General features: G+C 43.0%; 1 protein-coding gene across 1 annotated transcript in view; it reads right to left on the reverse strand.

The window, feature by feature from the left end:
• The window catches only part of LOC126471321 (pickpocket protein 28-like), a 145545-nt gene that overhangs the window by 100718 nt on the left and 19562 nt on the right, over nt 1-25265 (reverse strand). The window contains exon 3 of the mRNA XM_050099444.1: nt 139-292. Within this exon, the coding sequence (XP_049955401.1) occupies nt 139-292 (154 nt within the window). The remainder of the gene's footprint in view (nt 1-138; nt 293-25265) is intronic.

Raw genomic sequence — 25265 nt, forward strand, 5'->3', positions numbered from 1 at the left:
AAAACGACAGTGGCACTGAAAACACCACAGTATTAACGTAGGTTGCGGAGTGTAGGTGTGGATGTAGGTATCAGAGGAAGTATCTTACATTTATCCAGGCTTAAGAAGATCTACGAAAGCATAACATTTGTTACTGACTGCGCATGGTTCGGAAGAGGTAGGGTTCGCAGCTGCAGACATTGACAGTGTGATGCAGACGGCATTCGAGCATGCAGGTGCTTTGCGAGTAGCCGCCGTACACCGTCAGTGGCACCTCGCCGTTGAAGAAGCAGTTTCGCAGCGACGGCCGCACCTAAAACAGAGGCCAAACTCTCTCACTATACCACACACTTACACACACCCATTTAATGTCTCCGTACATTAAAAATTCACTGATTAAATAAGAACCTTGTACAAAAAAGTAGGGCCTATTCACAATAGACATCAATGGTAAGTCATACGAAATCGCTGTCAAACAGAAGTGTATTAACATTAGATGTGACTACTCTTAGCCCATAACAGAACGATGACAGTGAGATTAACAGATACTATGCGTGGTACAAAGTCGGAAAATCAGAGTTATAGAATTTAGCAGTGATACAGTTTATTAATTCCCAAAGCAAATTTTATAAGACATGTTTCTCCTAAAATTTGTATGGCAAACTAAAGACAAGTAAAATAACATGATCATTTCAAAACATCGACACTTATTTGTCAGCGAAATACAACAATAGAAGTCAACACGAAATATATATATGGGATGGGAATACACAGAGCCTGTTCCGAACGACGTTATCACCCTGCTTCATACTCGTAAAATATATTTCTCTATGATGGTCTTGTGCTACGAGCTTTTTTGATTTCGTCTGCGAAGGAGCGTCATGTTGTCATCATTTTGGCTGTCTTTCATAATTTATAGCTTTTGACTCGTAACTAAATCAACAATATAAACTTAGTGAAAACTACTTTTTCGTAAACGGCACATTCTTAATAAAGTTAAAAGCGTTTGTATCTCTTTGAAAAGTAACTAGGCAGTCGTACTTTGTCCGAATCATTTACTAGACAAACTATGGGTTCGTTGCGAATTAAAAGTATGAACTTCTCTTGCTATCTTCACCTGTCGTTCCGACAGATGATGTTTTCCACTAAAGATCAGTGTCAGCATATACCACTAGGTAAGGATCAATACCCACGCACCTTTTGAACAATCCTTCCGAAAAATAATTTACTACTTGCTATAAACGGTCGCCACGTGCAGAAGGGATGATTACTGTATAAGCTAACTTGTTTGCTCGACTTATAACGGTTACTGAAAATAATATTTCATGAATGTTATTAATGTCTGATGTACCAGAATTACATTAAGAGACTTTAAATTACTTCGCATTCAAGTATTACTTTAAGAAAGTTGTTAAGAAAACTGATAAAGCTGGTCTTTAGTAATAGTCACTTTAACCGTTAACTCTGAATGACTGTATCTCAGTCAACAAAATTCAGGCAAAGACTTAAACAATGAGTCCCATCATATTTGTGCGTCTCCTTTTCCTACATTAATGTATAACAACACCCTTGCATTAAGTGGTGAAACTTTCCAGTCAGAAACTAGTAACTTACAGGTATCATTTAAAACATATGAAGTAAGTGCTTAAGTGATACGTGGACACGTGTTAATTTTTACAGTTGATGTATTAAATTACTTCTCACACCTTTCGAAGTAACATGCGTCTGGCTTTGCTGCACAATCCCAAATAATAAATCGTCTGTGACTTGCCCTGGCTGATAAAGTGGAAACAATGATTTGTTACTAAGGTACTTCTGCCTATTTTTCACGTCTCTAGTAACTTGGGTAGTCCGATCTACGATAATGGCTATCGCTGATCAGCATACTTGAAATAATATGGTGCAACTTCTTCTGCACCTAGTAGTGCAGGAGAAAGTCTTGCATCCCCGGCAACGATATAATGGAGACGACTTTTATTTGCAGAAGAGCTAGTTATTACGTATGGCCATCAGTTGTCCCGATATAAGCACAAATAATCGATGTCTTGTGGAGGCCTGAAGGCCTTCCAGAGGAGATTATCTCGGAAAATGGCCCACAATTCACGTCAGCAGATTTTCAACTGTTTAATGACACCAATGCCATACACCTTGTGACCACTGTGGCTTTTCACCCACAGTCTAACGGTGAAGCTGAACATTCAGAAGTGACACGGGGAAACTCTGTTCTTCCTGCACATTGGAGCAGCCATGAAAATATATCTGCCCAGTTATAGCTCCTTGTCACGCGACGGGATGTCGCCTGCAGAATTGCTACACGGTCGAAAATACCGTACTCTGTTGCAACTTCTGCGGCCACAACGGAAACAATTCGTTCTGCAACGTCAGGCAATATTTCAGCCACGAGATGAAATTTTTTACAAAGCTTTTGGAAAGAAAAATCGTTGGGAGCATGGAGCCATAACCAAAGGAATCGGACATTCTTCTCGCATCCTTCAAGTACGTCTGTAATTCTCCCACAGATTGTTTGTTCAAAGACCCAGCCCGTCGTTTGCGCCTTCACCTGCCGTCACAGCCATCTCTCCACCTGTTGTGGGCTCCAGCGTCCATTCTGGTGCTCATGGAGATCGGCCCGTCACAGCCGCCATCGCCACCTCTAATGTCACAGGCGCTGGCACCCACCCAGCTGCTGGACCAACATCATTGGATGAGCCACATCCAGAAGGTTATCATGCCGCTCTAGACGATCCCATTGCCATTCAGCTGGTCACAGTGTCTACGTCTCTGAATCCTGGCTTGTTCCCTGCGACTGATAATTTGGCTGATGTCCCTGGTCGCCCACGCGGTGGATGCTGGGATGTGTGCAGGGAGGCGCCATAATCCGTAATTACCCTTCCTGCCACCTTATCTGCATTCGCACTCTATCCTCCCCCGCCGTCGTCACATCCATCAACCCTACCGGCGATGGTATGGAGGTCTGTGTGGCAGGAATGTGTTACTGTCGAAAGATAGCGGTGCCACACCAATGTAGACAACGCTCGTCGATACCGCAGACGTTAGGGATGTCTCACTGCGATCCACGAGGACGAATGGGAGGTGCTCCAGATGACACGCCCTCTTTCCCAGCATAACAGCGCCATCGCGCGGAGATCGGCATAGAGTCGAGCATGGACCTTCTCTGCCCCACCCCAGTTGGTGACCTCTGATGAAACAGTCAACATCACCTAGTTAGGACAACAGTGCTAGTTATGTCTGATATGGAACTGTACTTTTCTAAATGCTGAACTAGTACTTCGAGCGAAGAGGACTGTAATTGTGTGCATCAAGTGATAAGTTACTGTTAAAAGACTGTTTTAAATGTTCGACGCACTCCCGTGGTAATGAACTGTATAAAATTAAGTAAATCTTTTTATCAGCTTTATAAGAAAGTTTACTAACGTTTTATATTTTGTAGTTCCGTTCAGATATCTCCCAGATCAATCATAGAACCAATAGTTATGACTGCACGATTGATGGTTCATCAGGTCATAACATAAATAACAATCGTTGATAGTCAAAAGAGATCAGTAATCTGTCGGACATCTTAGGCCGGCCGAAGTGGCCGTGCGGTTAAAGGCGCTGCAGTCTGGAACCGCAAGACCGCTACGGTCGCAGGTTCGAATCCTGCCTCGGGCATGGATGTTTGTGATGTCCTTAGGTTAGTTAGGTTTAACTAGTTCTAAGTTCTAGGGGACTAATGACCTCAGCAGTTGAGTCCCATAGTGCTCAGAGCCACTTGAACCATTTGTCGGACATCTTACTGACGGTAATAACAAATGTCCTATGATTAGCAAGGGTGTTTTGTGCGATTGTCCTTTTTTTTATTTTTTGCGAAACCTCTTTGACTGCTAACTGGTAACACACTTAATGCCCAGAACCAAGTAAGAGGTGCACTTTGATTGCCAAGCATTCAACACTAAAGGCATTCAATTTGTTCTGAAAGAACTTGTATTTCAGATGTTGATTGGTGCGCGATGTAAAGTGGTAGATTCTGTGGTTTTTATTGTGCAGTGGACACGACCAACACAATATAGGCTCAGCGGCTGTCCCACTACAGATGGCGTTGAGTGGTATGTGCCCAGTTATTACACTTGAGCGGCGACTTTTTGTGAAGTGTTTGGAGAAAGTGAAGTGGATTACAGATTAGTTTCAGAATATGGTGTCCATAATACTGAGGACAGGGCCTGCCCCTAACATCCTGTGCTCCAAATGAATCTGGCTACTGATTTGTATGAATAGTGACTGGAGATTTAATTGTGGAATTGTTGGAGCAGTGGTGGCGTGATTACCATTTGCGGAATTTGCCAGATTACGTCAATGAGGTGAATAGATTTGTTATTACACAATGAGACAAATGCAACGTGTTTGTATGTTAAACTCTATAACTGCAAGCCAATGAGGAGAAAACGAACTATATTTATATTGTTGAAGAATGAAATTTAATGTATTTTTTTTATAATAATTTCGATATGTAGGGTACATTTAATGTTTTTTTTTGTTTTTATTTTCTCCCCATTCCTTTACTAAGATATTACATATAAAGCAATGTTTTCTAATTCCGTAGTCCACCTAGTAATAAAAGTGAAGCTGTGGATCCAGTCTAGTGTGTCTGCCTTGAAATATAACACTTTTATGTATGCGCATTCTCTCACTCGATTTTTCGTGGTGTTGTAATTGCATTCTTCCACTTCAGTAGTAGATGTCACATCAGTGTTGTTAAAAGCTGTTTGTAGTAACAGAACTATCAGTTCAGGAGATGTGTGCAAAATTTGACTCAAGCGTCTACCATGTTAGGAATATAGTTGTACACTTAAATAAATAAAAGAATAGTTATATGGTTTTTTGATATTTATTTATTTATTATTCCGCGGGGCCAAATTAAGGAGAAGTCTCCATAGTCATGGAACGAGTCCATACATGAAATTATCACACGATAGTAGAAACAGATAAAATGAAATACAAGAAACGTATTCGGGCGACAATTCGTAAGTTTAAATAAAGAAAATCAACAATGTAACACTGGACTTTGCTTAATTTTTCAGCTCTTCCAGGAGTTCCTCGACAGAATAGAAGGAGTGAGCCATGAGGAAACTCTTCAGTTTAGACTTAAAAGTGTTTGGGCTACTGCTAAGATTTTTGAGTTCTTGTGGTAGCTTATTGAAAATGGATGCAGCGGAATAGTGCACTCCTTTCTGCACAAGAGTCAAGGAAGTGCATTCCACATGCACATTTGATTTCTGCCTGCTATTAACTGAGTGAAAGCTGCTAACTCTTGGGAATAAGCTAATATTGCTAACAACAAACGACATTAAAGAAAATATATACTGAGAGGGCAATGTCAGAATTCCCAGACTATTGAATAGGGGTCGACAAGAGGTTCTCGAACTTACACCACATATAGCTCGAACAGCCCGTTTTTGATCCAAAAATACCTTTTTTGAATCAGAAGAATTACCCCAAAAAATAATAACATATGACATAAGCGTATGAAAATATGTGAAGTAGACTACTTTTCGTGTTAACTGTCACTTATTTCAGATACTGTTCCAATGGTAAACAAAGAAGCATTTAGTTTCTGAACAAGATCCTGAACATGGGCTTTCCACAACAGCTTACTATCTATCCGAACGCCTAGGAACTTGAACTGTTCCGTCTGGCTTATAATATGCCCATTCTGTCTGATTAAAATATCAGTTCTTGTTGAATTGTGAGTTAGAAACTGTAAAAACTGAGTCTTACTGTGATTTAGCATCAAATTATTTTCCACAAGCCACGAACTTATTTCATGAACTACATTATTTGATACTGTTTCAATATGACACACAAGATCCTTCACTACCAAGCTGGTGTCATCAGCAAACAGAAATATTTTTGAATCACCTGTAATACTAGAAGGCATATCATTTATATAAATAAGATACAGCAGTGGCCCCAGCACCGACCCTTGGAGAACGCCCCACTCAACAGTGCCCCATTGGGACTGAACATCACTACCACTCTCAATATTGCGGAGAGTTACCTTCTGCTTTCTGTTCTTGAAGTAAGAGGCGAACCAATTGTAAGCTACTCCCCTTACTCCATAATGGTCCAACTTCTGCAGTAATATTTTGTGGTCAACACAGTCAAAAGCCTTCGTTAAATCAAAGAAAACACCTAGCGTTCGCAACCTTTTATTTAATCCGTCCAAAACCTCACAGAGAAAAGAGAATATAGCATTTTCAGTTGTTAAACCATTTCTAAAACTAAACTGTACATTTGACAACAAAGTATGTGAATTAAATGCTCCAGTAACCTTGTATATACAACCTTCTCGATAACTTTAGCAAACACCGATGGCATAGAAATAGGTCTATAATTGTCAAATTATCCCTGTCTCCCTTTTTATAAAGTGGCTTCACTACCGAGTACTTTAATCGGTCAGGAAACCGACCACTCCTAAAGGAAAAGTTACAGATATGGCTAAGTACTGGGCTAACATACATAGAACAATACTTCAGTATTCTGCTAGATACCCCGTTATATCCTTGAGAGTTCTTGGTCTTTAGTGATTTAATTATTAACTCAATCTCCCTCTTGTCAGTATCATGGAGGAGCATTTCAGGTAACAGTCTCGGAAAACTTTTTTCTACGAGCGCTATATGATTCCCTGTTGGGACTAGGTTTCTATTTAGTTCACCTGCTATATTCAGAAAGTGATTATTAAATACTGTACATATATGCGACTTATCAGTAACACGGACATTCCCACTACATACTGATTCTATATCCTCGACCAGTCTCTGCAGACCAGCCATTTCCTTTACGACTGACCATATGGTTTTAATTTTATCCTGAGACTTAGCTATTCTATCTGCATACCACATACTTTTTGCCTTCCTAATAACTTTTTAAGCGCCTTACTATACTGTTTGTAATGGGCTGCTGCATTTAGATTTTGACTGTTTCTAACGTTTTGATATAATTGCCACTTTGTTCTACAGGATATTCTTATCCCTCTAGTCAGCCACCCAGGCTTCCTGTTTGTGCTAGTACCCTGTTTTGAACGTTCTAACGGAAAGCAACTTTCAAAGAGCACGAGAAAAGTCTTGAGGAAAGCATTATACACTCTTGGAAATGGAAAAAAGAACACATTGACACCGGTGTGTCAGACCCACCATACTTGCTCCGGACACTGCGAGAGGGCTGTACAAGCAATGATCACACGCACGGCACAGCGGACACACCAGGAACCGCGGTGTTGGCCGTCGAATGGCGCTGGCTGCGCAGCATTTGTGCACCGCCGTCGTCAGTGTCAGCCAGTTTGCCGTGGCATACGGAGCTCCATCGCAGTCTTTAACACTGGTAGCATGCCGCGACAGCGCGGACGTGAACCGTATGTGCAGTTGACGGACTTTGAGCGAGGGCGTATAGTGGGCATGCGGGAGGCCGGGTGGACGTACCGCCGAATTGCTCAACACGTGGGGCGTGAGGTCTCCACAGTACATCGATGTTGTCGCCAGTGGTCGGCGGAAGGTGCACGTGCCCGTCGACCTGGGACCGGACCGCAGCGACGCACGGATGCACGCCAAGACCGTAGGATCCTACGCAGTGCCATAGGGGACCGCACCGCCACTTCCCAGCAAATTAGGGACACTGTTGCTCCTGGGGTATCGGCGAGGACCATTCGCAACCGTCTCCATGAAGCTGGGCTACGGTCCCGCACACCGTTAGGCCGTCTTCCGCTCACGCCCCAACATCGTGCAGCCCGCCTCCAGTGGTGTCGCGACAGGCGTGAATGGAGGGACGAATGGAGACGTGTCGTCTTCAGCGATGAGAGTCGCTTCTGCCTTGGTGCCAATGATGGTCGTATGCGTGTTTGGCGCCGTGCAGGTGAGCGCCACAATCAGGACTGCATACGACCGAGGCACACAGGGCCAACACCCGGCATCATGGTGTGGGGAGCGACCTCCTACACTGGCCGTACACCACTGGTGATCGTCGAGGGGACACTGAATAGTGCACAGTACATCCAAACCGTCATCGAACCCATCGTTCTACCATTCCTAGACCGGCAAGGGAACTTGCTGTTCCAACAGGACAATGCACGTCCGCATGTATCCCGTGCCACCCAACGTGCTCTAGAAGGTGTAAGTCAACTACCCTGGCCAGCAAGATCTCCGGATCTGTCCCCCATTGAGCATGTTTGGGACTGGATGAAGCGTCGTCTCACGCGGTCTGCACGTCCAGCACGAACGCTGGTCCAACTGAGGCGCCAGGTGGAAATGGCATGGCAAGCCGTTCCACAGGACTACATCCAGCATCTCTACGATCGTCTCCATGGGAGAATAGCAGCCTGCATTGCTGCAAAAGGTGGATATACACTGTACTAGTGCCGACATTGTGCATGCTCTGTTGCCTGTGTCTATGTGCCTGTGGTTCTGTCAGTGTGATCATGTGATGTATCTGACCCCAGGAATGTGTCAATAAAGTTTCGCCTTCCTAGGACAATGAATTCACGGTGTTCTTATTTCAATTTCCAGGAGTGTATTTATCGTCTACTGTATCAGCACTATAAACATCTTGCCACTCTTGTTCCTTGATAAGGTTTACAAAGGTCTCTACAGCAAATGGATCAGCTTTCCTAAAAAGTTGATAACTATATTTAACATGTATTGCAGCACAAAAATCTTTTAGAGTTAAAACTCGTGCATCATGATCTGAAAGGCCATTCACTTTTTTGCTAACAGAATGCCCTTCTAGTAATGAGGAATGAACAAAAATGTTGTCTATGGTTGTTCTACTGTTCCCTTGCACTCTCGTTGGAAAGAATACGGTTTGCATAAGACTATATGAATTAAGGAAGTCTACCAACATCCTTTTCCTTGCACAATCACTTATACAATTAATATTGAAGTCACCACATACAACTAACTTTTTGTATTTCCTGTAAAGTGAACCAAGAACCTCCTCTAGCTTTAGCAAAAATGTCGTGAAATCGGAGTCAGGGGATCTATAAATAACAACAGTTAGAAGTTTAACTCCACTAAATGTAACCACACCTGCACAACATTCAAACACCTTATCAGTGCAGTACTTTGAAACATCAATTGACTCAAATGGGATACCGTTTTTCACATACATGGCTACTCCCCCACACCGCAAAGAGCTCCTACAAAAGCTGCCAGCCAACCTGTATCCTGGTACAGGAAGCCTCTGAATTATCTCCTTATTTAAGAAGTGTTCAGATATTCCAATAACTTCAGAGTCAACATCTATGAGCAGTTCACTAACTTTATCCCTAATACCTTGTATATTTTGATGAAATATACTAATTCCCTCATTACTCGGATACCTAAGTTTTGTCGATAGTGGTTTCTTTGTTAGAGAGACTTCCCTTAAGCAGGAATACCTATCAGCTGACTTCAATCTAAAAAAGGTGCAGCTCTAACACCCACTAGTACAGGAATTTTCCCATGAGTGATCCCACCACCCCCACCTATGCTGTCACCTATAAGCTTCGCCAACCTCCCCTTTCCATACCTGTTGAGGTGCTGACCATGTCTAGTGAAACCCGTCCTGCTGATAGACTCCACCGACACCACTGAAATGTGAAAAAAATGGTTCAAATGGCTCTGAGCACTATGGGACTTAACAGCTGTGGTCATCAGTCCCCTAGAACTTAGAACTACTTAAACCTAACTAACCTAAGGACATCACACACATCCATGCCCGAGGCAGGATTCGAACCTGTGACCGTAGCAGTCACACGGTTCCGGACTGCGCGCCTAGAACCGCGAGACCACCGCGGCCGGCACTGAAATGTGACTCATGCCTTCTGTCATCAGTGCACCCCCAAGTCTCATGTTATTACGCTTGGCGGCTGTATTAAGATGAGGCCGATTGTGACGCAGAAACGGTTCCACGAAATGCACATTCGTGTTGCCACTCTGAGTGGCTATCTTTTCCAGGTCACTATCTATATCATACTCCCCATCCCTATCAATACTGTTACCAGCCCCACCCACAATCACTACCTGATCCTCTTTAGTAAAATCCCTACATAACCCCCCTATGTTAACAGTCACCTGAGCCAATCCTGCATTAGGCTTCACAATGCTGGTGACCTGGTACTCACTCCCCAACTCTTCCTACAACTGCTGGCCTACACCTCTACCGTGAGAACTACCTAACAACAGAACCTTCTTCTTTCTCTTAGACTTTGCAACTGCCCTAGTCACCGTAACTGCTGAGGTCTGCTGCATACTTCCTTCATCTACAGCTACTAGAGGTTCCTCTCCACTAGACTCTGACAGTTGGTCATATCTGTTGCAAACACCAATAGTAAAACTATCTAAAAATCTCCTTCTCCTAGCAGATCTTTTGCCAACAGCCAGCTCCTATTCCCGAACCCCCTTCTCCCTCCTCATCCTATCTAGCTCCTCCTGTGCGTTTTTCAACTGCACCTGAAGGGCACAGATCTTATGCTCCTGCTCCTCTATCAACTTACTCTTGCTACATAACCTGCCGTTCCAGGAGAGGATCTCACCAGAATGCCCACTGACTTCCCCACTGCATTCCCCGCAGTGAAAATACTTCGAACAAGTCTCACACCGCAATCCACTACTCACGAACCTACGGCAAAGCCCACAATTCTCACTCATGGTAAAATTTTACAGTTATTGAAACAAGAAAACTACTTTATCTAAGTTCCGCTAGTACAATAAGAAGATGTTAAAAAACTGACTACAATAATCACAAACTTACTCTACAAGGGAAGTAACTACTATTATTAACAGTATTAATCAACAGCAAATGAGAATATAACAAAAGACTAACACAGAAGGAAAATCAAACGTCTAATGACACAGTAACGAAACTGAAAACAGTTCCCCAAAATTTGTTCTGAAATTATTTCACCAGAAAACACCAAGAACGCCGGTTGAAGACTACTAAAGCTCCTAAATAAACCACTATACACAAACAATTAATTAATACTGAGCTTTCGATGCGCCTCTACAGCTGCAACTGGTCAGCGCGGAATGTAAACACAAGTAAGAGGTTAAGTTGCTCAATACAAAACACTCACAAATATCAGGTCACAACACAAAAAAGGCGAAGGCGAATGAAGAAACCACTAATAAGTCACTTATATAGTAAATATTATCACATAAACCGTTAAAATATGTATCTGAAACCTAAAAATATATGAAAACTTAGAGAGCGATCTCACCCGCAGTCACGCGCTTATGACGTCACACCAAAGATGAAAGGGCTCTTCTAAAAAAAAAAAAAAAACCAAAAAATTATCTTATTACTTAGTTTTAAAGCCAGCTGGGTTCATTACGCGTTCTTTACCGCTAAAAACATTTTCACACGAGCACTGTTTAAGAACTGTAAATAGTTTTCACTCCCATATGAAAATTTCATTGGTAGAAACACCTCCTCGATCTCTAGTTTCACCAATACTGCCTGCCCATTAAGTGTTAATACTTTATTCGTCTTTATTACTGGAAACTTTTCATTTAGAGGCATCATCTAAAGCTTTGTGAGAGGGTTCTCGTAGCCCGCTCCACTACCGATATCGTAGAGTTTTTGTGAGGAAGGATTCCTAACCTGAAATAAAATTTACATTCTCTCAATGTAATGTTAGTATATAACGCCATTAAAAATGCATAAACTCACAGTTCGACCTCTGAGCACTGATAGTCGATTCATGTCACCAGTCCCTGCAGCTGACAACCACGTTGTTGATTGAACAGAATGACAGGAGAATGGAAAGGATGGTACATGAAGTAGGTTAGTCTTAGCACAGTAGGCACTATAACAAGAACAATAAATTGGATTCAGTGATTAGGCTTGATGGACACTTAATCCAACCACATTTTAAACAATGAAACTAGCTGAGCAGGCAAACTAGCCACCAAAAGACAGGAAGTACAACATCTAGCTCAGATAATGCGAGTCCTCACAGGTTGAAATTTAATTTGCACAATTACAAACACGAAAGTTTTATCCAGCACCTGTTTGAAATGAGAAACGTAGTATTCTTCAGGTTCCTTCTGGATTGTCGACAGTTGACTCAGGAGTCCTGTTGATGTGTTGCACGGTAGGACCTTGCCGCACCCACCAACACTTGCAATTTTTGTGAGAGAAGAAGCCATAGCATTCTGCAAGCAGCGGTCATGGTGGGCCAATGCAATATTGACCATTTTACTCGACGGCAAGAAAGTTCTGTCTCGGGATGCCTGACTCCTCCACAGAGCACAGTCATCATTAGCCCTCTAGTACTGAGACGCGGCTGCCCGTCACCACCGCGATAGTCAAGTTAGTGCACGTGGCAGCCACGGAATGTTTCCATGTCCGTCACGGCACAGCTGAGACACCTCTCATTATATATAATAGAATAATGATGACACTGCTACGCCCGCATCTCGTGGTCGTGCGGTAGCGTTCTCGCATCCCACGCCCGGGTTCCCGGGTTCGATTCCCGGCGGGGTCAGGGATTTTCTCTGCCTCGTGATGGCTGGGTGTTGTGTGCTGTCCTTAGATTAGTTAAGTTTAATTAGTTCTAAGTTCTAGGGGACTGATCACCACAGATGTTAAGTCCCATAGTGCTCAGAGCCATTTGAACCATTTGAACACTGCTACGGTCGGTTTGCATATAACACCAATGTGTGTCTGTGTGTGTGTGTGTTTGTGTGTGTGTGAAACTTTACCAAGTCCATATTTCACTAACTTCACATATCCTGACAGGCTAAGTACTGCAAAAAAGTACGAATGCAGTCTTCGGTGTGAGTAGTGTACAAAAGCAGTTTCTCGGACACTTTTTGGAACGCCGACTCTAGGACACATTGGGGAACGTCGATTCTGGGACATTTTTGACTCAGCCCTCCATCTTCCCAGTCGTCTCTTCCCTCTCCCTCCTCATTTCTTACCAGCCAATATGAGCGCTCTTTTGATTTGCATGGAAACTCGTTAATACAAGCATACTAGAGCTAACCGGAATTCCACCCCACAACCTCCTGGTTTCGAAAGACTTCCCGTCCCCCTTCTGGAAATACTGCCGTATTTTTTATTCAATTAAAGTCACCTTATTCGCATTTTTTACGGAAGACCCTCCCACCACATCATCATTCTACACTGCATTACTTTGATTGACAGTTGATTTACAAATTCAGGGTAATTGTCGGGGAAAAAGAGATGTAATTAAACATTACTGTTGCAGGTTCGCATGCGATAAAAATAAATATGTCTATTGTCAGACACCCGTTGCGCCGCTGGCTTGAACTCAGCCTGATATACATGCCGTGTAGCTATGTGCAAAAAATTTGTCACACGAAGCGTAGGCCGCCACTGGCCAGCGAGCGCGGTTGTGATTCTCCAGCGCACATCGTTGGGTGCGCGTCACAGCGACAACTAAGTCACGGGCAAGACGTCATCGTTAACGTATACTCAGCCATTTAAATACACCGATCCTTTTAGGTAACCTCGGTTGTTAGACGCCGGCATTTTGCTGCTCCGTTTTGATAACGTTCAGACAATTTCCATCCCATATTCGACAACGTCATGTGATTCACCTCTTACTCACCATTCTGTTGTCGTTATGTCTCGACATGTGGAATGCATTCCAACACGTCAATCATAGTATTGAAGTTTCGTGACTGCTTTTGGGATAATCGTCAATGTGCACTCAGCCTCCTAAATATACCGGTGCGTTTAGGTCATCTACATATTAGTAACATGTGAATCTGTATTATCATAATTGGTACTGTCCCGCCTTGGCGTCCACTGCGCCGTCGTACAGCGCTCTCCATGACGGTACCTAGCGGCAGATTCTGCACGCTGTGCAGTCGGTGGGTCCGGAAACCACATCACGCCACCCAGCGAGCAGGGTAGGACAGCGCTGAACCTTCAGGCAGCCAATTCACTTATAGCTTGCTGCCCCGAGCTCCAGGTATGTCGACTCACCTCTCTATTTTTAAGTATGATCATATTTAATGAAGTGCAAATGCAAGTGTCGATTGGGTGAGGATAATTTCTACGTACATGACCATCATTCAGCACTAACCTTCAGTCAACACTACCTTCCATTCAGTTCAACCATTTTACCTCATACTTTAAACAATTGGTTCTCTAAGTTTGGATCTGTTCTGGGAATATGAGCACAATAGAGGGTTGCCCAGAAAGTATGTCCCGCATTTTTTTTTCTTCAACAGTTCTGTATTGAACATAATGAGAATTACACACAAGAAAGAATAGTGTTTTACCTACACACCCTATGTTTCCACGTAACCTCCATCCCGCTTTATAGCCTTCCCCCAGCGCGAAACAAGATCGTGTATGCCCTGTCGGTACGGATCCTCGTCCTGGTGGCGGAGCCATTGCTTCACTGTGTGAATCACCCCCTCATTGTCCTCAAAACGTCTTCTACCAATGGCATCCTTTAATGGCTCAAAGATGTGGAAGTCCGAAGGGGCTAGATCAGGGCTGTCAGGTGTGACATGGTCAGGGTTGTTAGGTGTGACAGCGGTGGATGGTCTCCCCGTCAGTGAAGCAACGCCAAACAGCTTTCTGATGACCACACTCTCCGTGCCCAGCGACTAACTGTACTTCTGTCGACAGCGGATGATCCATAGACTTTGCACAAGCGTTTGCGAATATTCCCCACAGTTTCTTTCTCTGCAGTGAGAAATTCAATGGCAGCACGTTGCTGATAACGAACACCTACAGACGCCATTTTGAAACTGCCCTGCAGCTACGCTATCTGTCGCAAGTGACAGAAACTTGATGCGCTCACTCAGGAGACTTCAAATAATACGTACGACACGTTTCGCATCCATAGCATTGTTTTCAGGGCACCCCTGGTAGGATTCGATCCAGCAACCTTCCAGTTTCCAAATCCTATTTTACGATTGCAACTCATGTATCACCTTCGGAATTCTCAAACGATGTTGCATACCATGTATTGGGGAAATAATGTTACTCAAATATCTAATACATCTGCTTAGTCTGATAAGATCTCGGGCAAACACCTCCCACTGACTTGATTCCTGCCATGTGAAATGCATGACTCCAAAGAACTAGACGATTAATAGTATTAGATGCGATATTAAACTGTCCACGTTTCTTATTGATCATGTTTGTGCGATATTGTTGTTATGATTCTACAGGATGAAAAGTATTGAAACCGACAAGCTCTGGGAGGTTGTAGGGGACATCAAAACAAATATTTTTCCCTAATGTCATTTTTTCCTATGAGGTGTATTTAAACCGGTAGAGGAAGATTTCTCTGGCGGGAAATTAATTAAACCAACAAACAGTTTTCCAGTTTTTTATGACCAAGAGACAAGACATTAACACAACCCAATCTCAATTACAGTAGATTTTCAAAAATGCCTCCATTGACACGTAAACAGTGGTTACACCGTCGGATCATGTTCTATCCGATACGGGCAAAAACCCCAGAAGTACCTCAACTGTTCCTGCTGTTGCTACTATTCCGGCAACCAGATCCTCTTCTGATGCAACAGGAGTTGCGTAAACAAGGTTGCACATCTCTCCCCACACAAAAAGTCCACTGGGGATCGAGCATCTCATGGTACAGGACCACCTCTGCCAATCCACATTTCTGGGAACCGTCGGTCCAGGAATCGACGCACACGACGACTGAAATGTGCTGGCGCCGCGTCATGTTGGAACCACATGCGTAATCTTGTAGGGAGCGAGACGTCTTCCAGCAATTCTGGCAATGCTCTGGCGAGAAAATTGTAATAGTGCCTGCCATTTAATGGCCTAGGTAGCAGATACGACCCAATTAAACAGTTCCCAACAACGCCGACCCACTCATTAACGAAGTACAGCACGTGATGAGCGCTAGTAACAGTGACATGTGGGTTATCCTCACTCCAAACATGCGAATTGTGCATGTTGAAGACTCCATCACGCCCGAACGTTGCTTCATCGGTAAAGACCACAGAGGATGGAAATGTAGGATGCATTTCACTGTTCCAGGAACCACTGCGAAAACTGTGCTCTGGGTGGATAATCAACTGGTTCCAGGTTATGGACACGCTGTAAGTGAAATGGACGTAACAATTGCTCTCCAAGGACTGTTCTTACATTCGTCTGATTCATCCCCATGTTACGTGCAATTGCACGAGTGCTGAATGAAGGATCCCGGTCTACATGCTGCAAGACAGCTTCCTCAAATTGCAGCGTTCTTACCGTGCGACGGTGTCCCTGTCCAGGTAATCTGCTAAATGACCCGGTCTCACGCAGACGTCGGTACACAGCAGCAAAGGTCGTATGATGCGGGATACGGCGATTAGGATATTGTTGTTGATAAACCCGCTGTGCAGCTCGTCCGTTGTGGTGCGCTACGTAGTACGCACCTACCATATCATTGTACTCACTCCAGGTGTATCGCTCCATTAGTAAACAGAGGCAATGCACTACTACACTGGTGGACAGCAGTTGCCTACAACTGAAGAGCATAACACGCCCTCTGATAACTGAAGATCGTAATACGATCTATAACAACTGAATAGCGTAACACGGCCTCCACCGGTTTAAATAATCCTCATAGGAAAAAATGACATTAGGGAAAAATATTTGTTTTGATGTCCACTACAACCTCCCAGAGTTTGTCGGTTTAAATACTTTTGACCCTGTATATGAAAATCATACCTAAGTTTTAAAAAGAGTATGATGTCTACAGTTTAAGGCCATCTGACAAATTCTGAAAAATTCCCCTATTATGTTAAAGTTTAAGCAAACCTCCTCTGATGTAACGCACTTTAAAAAATTGTAATCCCAAATCTGTATCTCATTTCCCAATGCTTGAAAAACTATTGAGAGGATATTTAAAAAAAATCACTTGCCTAAAAATGTAGAAAACAGTGCGAAATTCTCCAACCATAAGTTTAAAATCATGTGAGGCCTCTTGGTTGTCAGAACTAGAGCACATACCCTAACTTGAAAAATTTGTATAGTCAGTCTGTGTCCTTGGCATCACTTATCAATGCAGTATGTGGATACAAACACACCATAGGCAGAAGGATATTTCCCATTCTGCACAGCGTCAGGCCATGCTTCCAAAGTCCTCGCCGTTTCCGCCAGCCTCTCACTCCACCATGACCATGATTACTAATGCCTTCACGAGAGCCACTGCTCGCAGCGAACTTGGGTCTGCCATTAAACGCCAGTAACCGCATAGACATCTGCCGTCTAGTCTGTTTGTCATGTATTACACTCTAGAACTGTAAGCTGTCGCACAATGCTCTGATAGAACTATTATGTCATCACCGAATCACGTCATAGCATGGACCCACAGGAGACCACAGCGTCTCCAGCCACCTGTCCAGTCACCCACTAGGATGCAGACGTGTTGTTACCGGGTCATATATAACTGTATAGCACACGACCTAACAATAGTACTCAGCTGTTGATTATTTTAACTCCATGGATGACTTCACATATTTACAGAACGGCAGTATTGTCTGTGAGTTCCATGTTTCAGCTCTAAAACACGGTAATTTTTCAACGCAGGTCATGAGGTGTTAATCACAGTGTAATCATCGCTATAATATTACGAGTACACCTATGTGTGCTTGATGTACTGAAAAAATTAAGGAATGCATTTTAATGATACTGCTCTGTTCTTCACAATATCTATTAACATTGTACAAAAAAGTTACTTATATCAATAGTATCTCTTGCAACATGGTTGTTTTCGTCAAAAATGCTGTGACTGAATCAGGTCCCTCAAACACAGCACACAAGGAAAGGGTAGGTCTACATTATCGCAAGCAAGTATAAAGGGAAAGAATAGTTCTCCTGGAAGCAGATTTTACACATGTGAGCATTGTCAGAAGCTCTCGCAACCACGTTGTGTTCTGCTGTTGTATTTAGAAGATTTCCTGATGATCTAGTTTGTCAGGACGTGGTTTAATAGCTAAAGACCGACCTTTGAAATATGTCAGCCTCGCATCTCTTGTTCTATAATTAGCGTGAGATGACCTAATTTTCCATACACCACATGTTTAACTACTTAATGATGCTGATTCGGCAGATGATTGTGGATGCACCTCCATTCTGCAGAGGTTACCAGTATCGTACAAAAGAAATAATTCGACCCATCACCAATACACTTTCACAGACATACCTCTGCAACACCCTCAGACATCCACTCCGTTACAGAGCGCCCTGCTTTCAAAAGCTTCCTTTACATACAGACTATCTGAAAATCCAAGATGCTGACACTTCCGCTCACGTGATATAGGCATCACTTCCGGTCATGTATTTTAAATTTGCCTGTAAATGTAGTACAATTGCAAACACCTAGCGCAATTGCCCTATTTTTCTGCATATGTGTGTATAGGTTTCTTTTGGTGGGCCCCCAGACCCTACTCCCGATCTACTACCCGTGAATCCACCTTCATACACTGCTCCAGACGTACTGCAGGTGAATTCATCTTCGAAACTGTACTGGAGTTAACATGTGCTGGATTCACCTTTGAATAGTATCCCAGATCTATCCTGTACAATGGGGGCACCCCTGTGAGAAACAGATATACACATATACAGAAAAATAGAGCACTTGCGCTAGATATTTACAGCTGAATGACATTTACACTCAAATTTCGAATACGCGACCAGGAGTGACATCGAGACCACATGAGCAGAATAATTGACATCTTGGATCTTTAGAGTAAGCTACACGTAAGAGGAGCTTAGAAAGCAGATCGCTCTGTATCATAGCGGATGTCTGAGGGTGTTGGGGAAATATATCTGTGAATGTGTGTCTGTGGTGGGTCGAACTGTTTCCTTTATACAAGAGTTATAATCTGTGTATAATGGAGATACTCCCACAATCATCTCCTGATCTTTGGAGTAGGCAGTTCAGTATATGTTATCTACGAGATTAGATTAGCTCACCCTATAGAACATGTAATATATCCTTCAAAGCTTGGTCTTTACCTGTTAAGGAACGCCCTGACAAACTAAGTGAAGTTGTATCATTTTGTAATGGTGACGTAGATGAAACCGCGTGTTTCCATTGTTGTGAAGGGTTGAAATAGTCGGATGAAATGAGTAACTCATGGGTTGAACATGCTGTGTGGTTTCCCAGCTGCTTGTTTGTGCTTCTTCGGCGAGGCAGGCGTTTTATCGATAGCATGTGTCAGAATATGGATACAAAAATTATTACAAAGGGTGTGGCTAATGTTAAACCGTCATGAAATCTACTGAATACAGCATCAGAACACTAAGTGACTTTGAGAATTTCTGACAGTGCTCACGTGTGTAAAATCTGCTTGCAGGATGAAATGGGAGTACAGTTCTTTCCCTGCCGACATGTTGCTACTTGTGTTAAAAGTGAATCTACCCTTTCCTCATGTGTTGTGTGTTAGAGACCTGTTTCAGCCACAGTAAGTGCGTTTTTGAAAACAGAACCGATTTTGCAAGAGATACTGTTATTTATTAATGTATCTTTTGTGTAAAGTTAATACATATTGTGAAGAATAAAGCATTAACTTTAAAATGTCTCTTTTCTTTTCCTATATCAAGCACACTTAGGTCCGCTCTTAATACGACAGCGATTATTACGCAGTGAACATAAAACCTCGTGACCTACATTGAAGAACTGCGACTTTTTAGTGTCGAAACATAGAACTGACACAAAATACCACTGTTCTGTTAAGGTATGCAGGCATCCATGGGATTAAAAATATCATTTCGTCCCCCAGCAGAGTATTGTGGTTAGGACCAGTGCCACACAGTCCCACATGAACTGGTAAGAAATTCTTTGCGACACATACACCCACCTCATGACGTGCTTTGAAGAACGTAGAATTTTTAGTGTCGAAACACAGAACTGACAGACAATACCACAATCTTCCATGAAGTTAAAAAAAGAACATCATTTCTTTTCCCAGCACAGTACTATTGTTAGGCCCTGTGCTACACAGTTGTATATGATCCGGTAATAGGTGCTTTGCGACACGTACTCCCATAAACATGTTGCAACCAGATTTTGTATTGAGGTGCACTGCAAGGGGAAAAGAAAATCTTACTGCTACCAATGGCTATGTGCCATATTAATTCAGTAAAGAGGAATACACAGCAGATTTAATCAGAACAGGCGATAGAAGGTACTTGGTTTCTTCATGTATGCTGCATGTGTTAGATGATGTCATGTATCCGTACTTCAATAGGGGGAAGTCTATGCACTCTAGAGACATTGTACCATATTCCATAGTCGGTAGCTTGGCGTATATTAGGAGAAATTGGTATGGATGCAGTAGGAATATAAGAAACCCATCTGAAGTAGAATTAATTGACGTTGAAATGGACCATCTGCCTGTACCACTGCAGTGTCATTCTGTAGATGCCTAATAGCATATGAGTTCAGGTGAACCATGAAACGTGTGTCGTCAGATATCTCAGGATGAAACCACTGTACAGCTGATTCTTCTGTATGCGTAATTTGCCTGCAGTCGTAAACTTGCATGTGTAAATCGTGATATCAGATCTGTGGTCTTAACTTGTATGCAGACGTCTGATTTGGTATGCAACCTGTGGCATACAATCCGACTGTATACCCTCATGAATCGAAACATGACTGCGTCGCGTCGTTTCATGATTCGAGGGTCAGTAACTGATAAAAAAAAAGGGGCCCCCCAAGGTCGCGATGGCGGCGTCACTGTCCCGCCGAGATAATTTGTCCTTTTAGGACAATTATCTGAGCAAGCACCCACGCCAGCAAAAGGTTGGCGCGTGTAAAAGTTGTCTTTTTGGAGTGATAGAAATGTAAGCATTGATAACTGAAAATTGCTTAACAACCAATCTAGTATATAAGCGGGCAAAAATTGTTGTCTTCACAGTATGTCCTCTGACTACACGTCGAAAACGTCTATTGTCTGTGACGAGCTGCCAGAAACAGTAAGTACATTTCTGTATAATGGACACTTTGTACAAACTTGCACGAATTGCTGTTTGTGGAAGACTTACAAATGCTTTAGATGTGTATCAATTAGAAGTACCACAAACCATAAGAGAAGATATTTTACTGGAATTCAGATATTCAAAATTCAATTTCATGCTGAATTCATATAGACTGCCAGAATGGTATATTTTTGATAGAAGTGAAAATGTCCCAATGATTAACGAAATTGTCAATGATGCAATAGAAGCAGCTTCCAAAATAAGAGCTGGAATTCCAGTTCCATGGGAAACACTCGCTTTAACCACAATGTCTTTCTTCGATACTACTACATTCTGGCAAAGTCGATTTAAAATTAAAATGTTTTTTTTATGAAATTACTTATAAACAATGTTCATTGCAAACGATTTAGAACTCTCGTTTGTTGTCTTTGTATATTAAGAGGTGGGAAATTTGCACTTCAGTATAACAGACTATACTATCTTCCAGCAGGGTTGGTTCTGGGGTTTGATACATCAGAAAGAATCTTCTCCATCACTGCTAACATTCAAAGCAACCTTGACAATCTTATGTGACATTTCTGAGTTAGTATTAATTAAATAATAATACCACCATCCATCAAAAGATTGTGAGATGGGCATGATACTTGTGGCTGGAAATCTACTACTATTACATTTGTTTGGAAGGTATCGTAATCAATAGTTTACATCTACTTTTAGTTCCTAATCGAAGTAGCTATGCGATCTACTATTTGAAACTGTGGAATGAATATAGTTCCAATAGCCTGCCAACTTAACTCTGCTAATCACACGAGCTTTTGAACTACTATAGCCCCTTTTCGTGCAGAAACGCCCATATAACTGACTGTGATTTGAGGATGAACATCGTAATGATGCCTTAGCCGTCAAATTCGTATGCTCTAAATATATCTGGAGTTGTGTATAAACATATCCCATTAAACAGGAATCGTGTGGTATAAGACTCAAATGTGCTAATGAAGCTAACACGTGTGTTCATCATAAATGATTTAGAAATCTGCTCGAGCCATTTTTGTCTGTCGTTACGTTTATTGAGATGTGGTACATTCCCACTTAACTAAAACGAACTGTGTGTGAGAAATGGCTCTCGTGCCAGCGTCGGCAGTCATGGGCCTGATGGAGTGCGAGGTTGGTGGAAATGGTGAGAACTTTGGAAGCATGACCAGGCACGGAAAAGACCCTCTTGCCTCTGGTATATTTGTATAAATAAAGATGCAAGAGTGTCTCTCTATTATTCCTGCCACACCTAATACTGCAGTAATGGGTGATGGTAAGGATACAGACTGACTAGACAGCTTTCAAATATTAGGATAAGTGTCCTGGTTCGGACAACCAGACGGCCTCCAATCATTATAGACTTATGGTATGAGGGCTTTACACTATTTATTAAATTTTTTGGACAAGTGAATTTTTTTGTATGTGCCCTCCCTAGTTGATCAACCATAGTGAAATCCGGATCCAGATTTGGGGTGGCAGTCATTTGATGTGTGTTACATTGGAGGACTGTTAAATGTTAATCTCAGAGGGAAATTATTTAAACTTTCTCAGAGTGGTTTTAACTAAGACGTTATTTTTTAAACTTATGTCTGATTGTGAAACACGAACATCAAAAAACGTTTTTCATCACCTCGGTTCCCAGTGTTCTGGAACCTGTACAGAAAATTGGAATAGAGATCAACATGAATCTCATTTCCGCCATTTTTATTGCTCATGAAACCCACACACTGCATGTTGTAGCACCATACAGTGAGACATTCAGAAGTGGTGGTCCAGTTTACTATACACACCGGCACCCCTGATACCTAGTAGCACGTCCTCTTGCACTGATGCATGCCTGTACACGTCGTGGCATACTATCCACAAGTTCATGAAGGCACGCTTGGTCCAGGTTGTCCCACTCCTCAACGGCGATTCGGCGTTGCTTGGTGGGTCACGTCGTCTATAAACAGCCATTTTAAATCTATCCCAGGCATGTTCGAGAGGGTACATGTTTGGAGAACATGCTGGCCACTCTAGTCGAGCGATGTCGTTATCCTGAAGGCAGTCATTCACAAGATGTTCATGATGGGGACGCGAATTGTCGTCCATGAAGAGTCAGACAGCAGTAGGGGGCCGAGACACAAGCAGCAACAGGGAAGTAACCGATATTGTGACTTTTACCAGTTCCTAACAAGGAGCGAATTTTATATCATCTGTGTGCTTTAATAGTTTAGTTTCTTGAGTTTCTGCGTGTTAATTTAATATCTAATAGCCACAGTTCTCGCGTTTTCGTTTGTGTCGGAAAGAAAACCGATTTTGTGACGTATTGCAAGTTTCTAATCATGGACGAATTATTTAGTTTCACCTGAGTGCTTCGGTAGTTGGGTTTTAGAATCTCTGCGTATTAACCTAATTTATTAGAGACAGTTCCTGCGTTTTCGTCAGGGTGTACAGTAGAGTTGCGCAGCGCCTGCCGATAGTCCGTTTATCTACACAGTTTAGCTTTCCACGGTCTTTAGTATGGATAAGGACTGCGATTGTTGTGCGCGGATGCGAGCCGAGTTGGCGCAACTTGGCTCTCAGCTTCAGGCTGTGATAGCTTCGGTTATACAGCTTGAGGCTGCAGTGGATGGGCACCGCTGTTGTGGGCCGGCCGTGGGAATGCAACGGACGTCCAGCACGTCAGAGTCCTCCGATCGCTCCTCACCGGTGGCCAGCCCAGTTACTGCTCGCACTGAGGCTGACCCCTCACATCTGGTCGAGTGGGAGGTCGATCTGGGGCGTAGCAGGCGGCCGCACGTAAGGCCTCCCCGGTTGGTGTGACAAACAGGTTTCAGGTGCTGTCTGTGGCTGACACTGTCGCTGAGCCAGATGCTGTCGACTGTCCTGTTTCAGAGGAAACCTCTCACCTGCAAGATCCTGAAAATCACAGAGGGTGTGGTTATTGATTATTGGGAGCTCCAACGTTAGGCACGTTATGGGGCCCCTTAGGGACATGGCTGCCATGAAGGGAAAGAAAACCAATGTGCACTCCATGTGCAATCCGGGTGGAATCATTCCAGATGTGGAACGGGTCCTCCCAGATGGCATGAAGAGCACAGGGTGCCGCCAACTGCAGGTGATTGCTCACGTCGGTACCAATGATGTGTATCACTTTGGATCAGAAGAGATTATCTTGGGTTTGGAGCGGCTAACAGAAGTAGAAAAGGCTGCCAGTCTTGCTTGCAAAATGAGAGCAGAGCTGACCATTTGCAGCATAGTCGACAGGACTGACTGCGGACCTCGCATAGAGCCGAGTGGACGGTCTGAATCAGAGGCTCAGATGGTTCTGCGATCGTGGAGGCTGCAGATTCCTCGACTTGCGCAAAAGGGTGGTTTGGTTTCGGGTTCCGCTGAATAGGAAGTAGCTACACAGGTAGCAGGGGCTTTGGGGTGTGGACGGGGTGCTTTTTTAGGTTAGAGGGTCTCGGAAAAACACAAGAAGGGCTTCAGTCACAAAGGGTGCAGGTCTAACACAGGATGAACGTAGATACAGGAACCATCGGTATAACAGTTGTAAATCGTCGTAGCTGTGTTGGGAAAGTTCCACAGCTCCAAGCGCTAATAGAAAGCACTGACGCTCAAATCGTTACAGGCACTTAAAGCTGGCTAAAGCCGGAGATAAGCTCAGCCAAAAATTTTGCGAAGAACCTAACGGTGATCCGAAAGGATAGGCTAAACACGGTTGGCAGTGGCGTGTTTGTTACTGTTAGAAGTACTTTATCTTGTCACGAAATTGATGTAGATAGTTCATGTGAGTTAGTATGGGCAGAGGTCATTGTTGGCAACCGGAATAAAAAAAAAAGGATTCTTTTACCGACCTCCCGATTCAGATGATACAGTTGCTGAAAGGTTCAAAGAAAACTAGAGTTCGATTTCAAACACGTACCCGACTCATACGATTATAGTTGGTGGTGACTTTAACTTACCCTCGATATGTTGGCGAAAACATATGTTTAATTCCGGAGGTACGTATAAAACATCATCCGAAATTGTGCTAAACGCATTCTCTGAAAATTATTTCGAGCAGTTAGTTAATGAGCCCCCGCGAATAGTAAACGGTTGTGAAAACACACTTGACCTCTTAGCAGCATATAATCCTGAGTTAATAACGAGCATCAAAACGGATACAGGTATTAGTGAACACAGGGTTGCTGTAGCGAGATTGAATATTGGGACACCCAAATCGTCCAAAAATAAATGCAAAATATACCTATTAAAAAAAGCAGATAAAAATTCACTTGACGCCGTCCTGAGAGATAATCTCCACTCCT

Source organism: Schistocerca serialis, chromosome 3 (genome assembly GCF_023864345.2).
Source record: "Schistocerca serialis cubense isolate TAMUIC-IGC-003099 chromosome 3, iqSchSeri2.2, whole genome shotgun sequence".
Lineage (NCBI taxonomy): Eukaryota > Metazoa > Arthropoda > Insecta > Orthoptera > Acrididae > Schistocerca > Schistocerca serialis.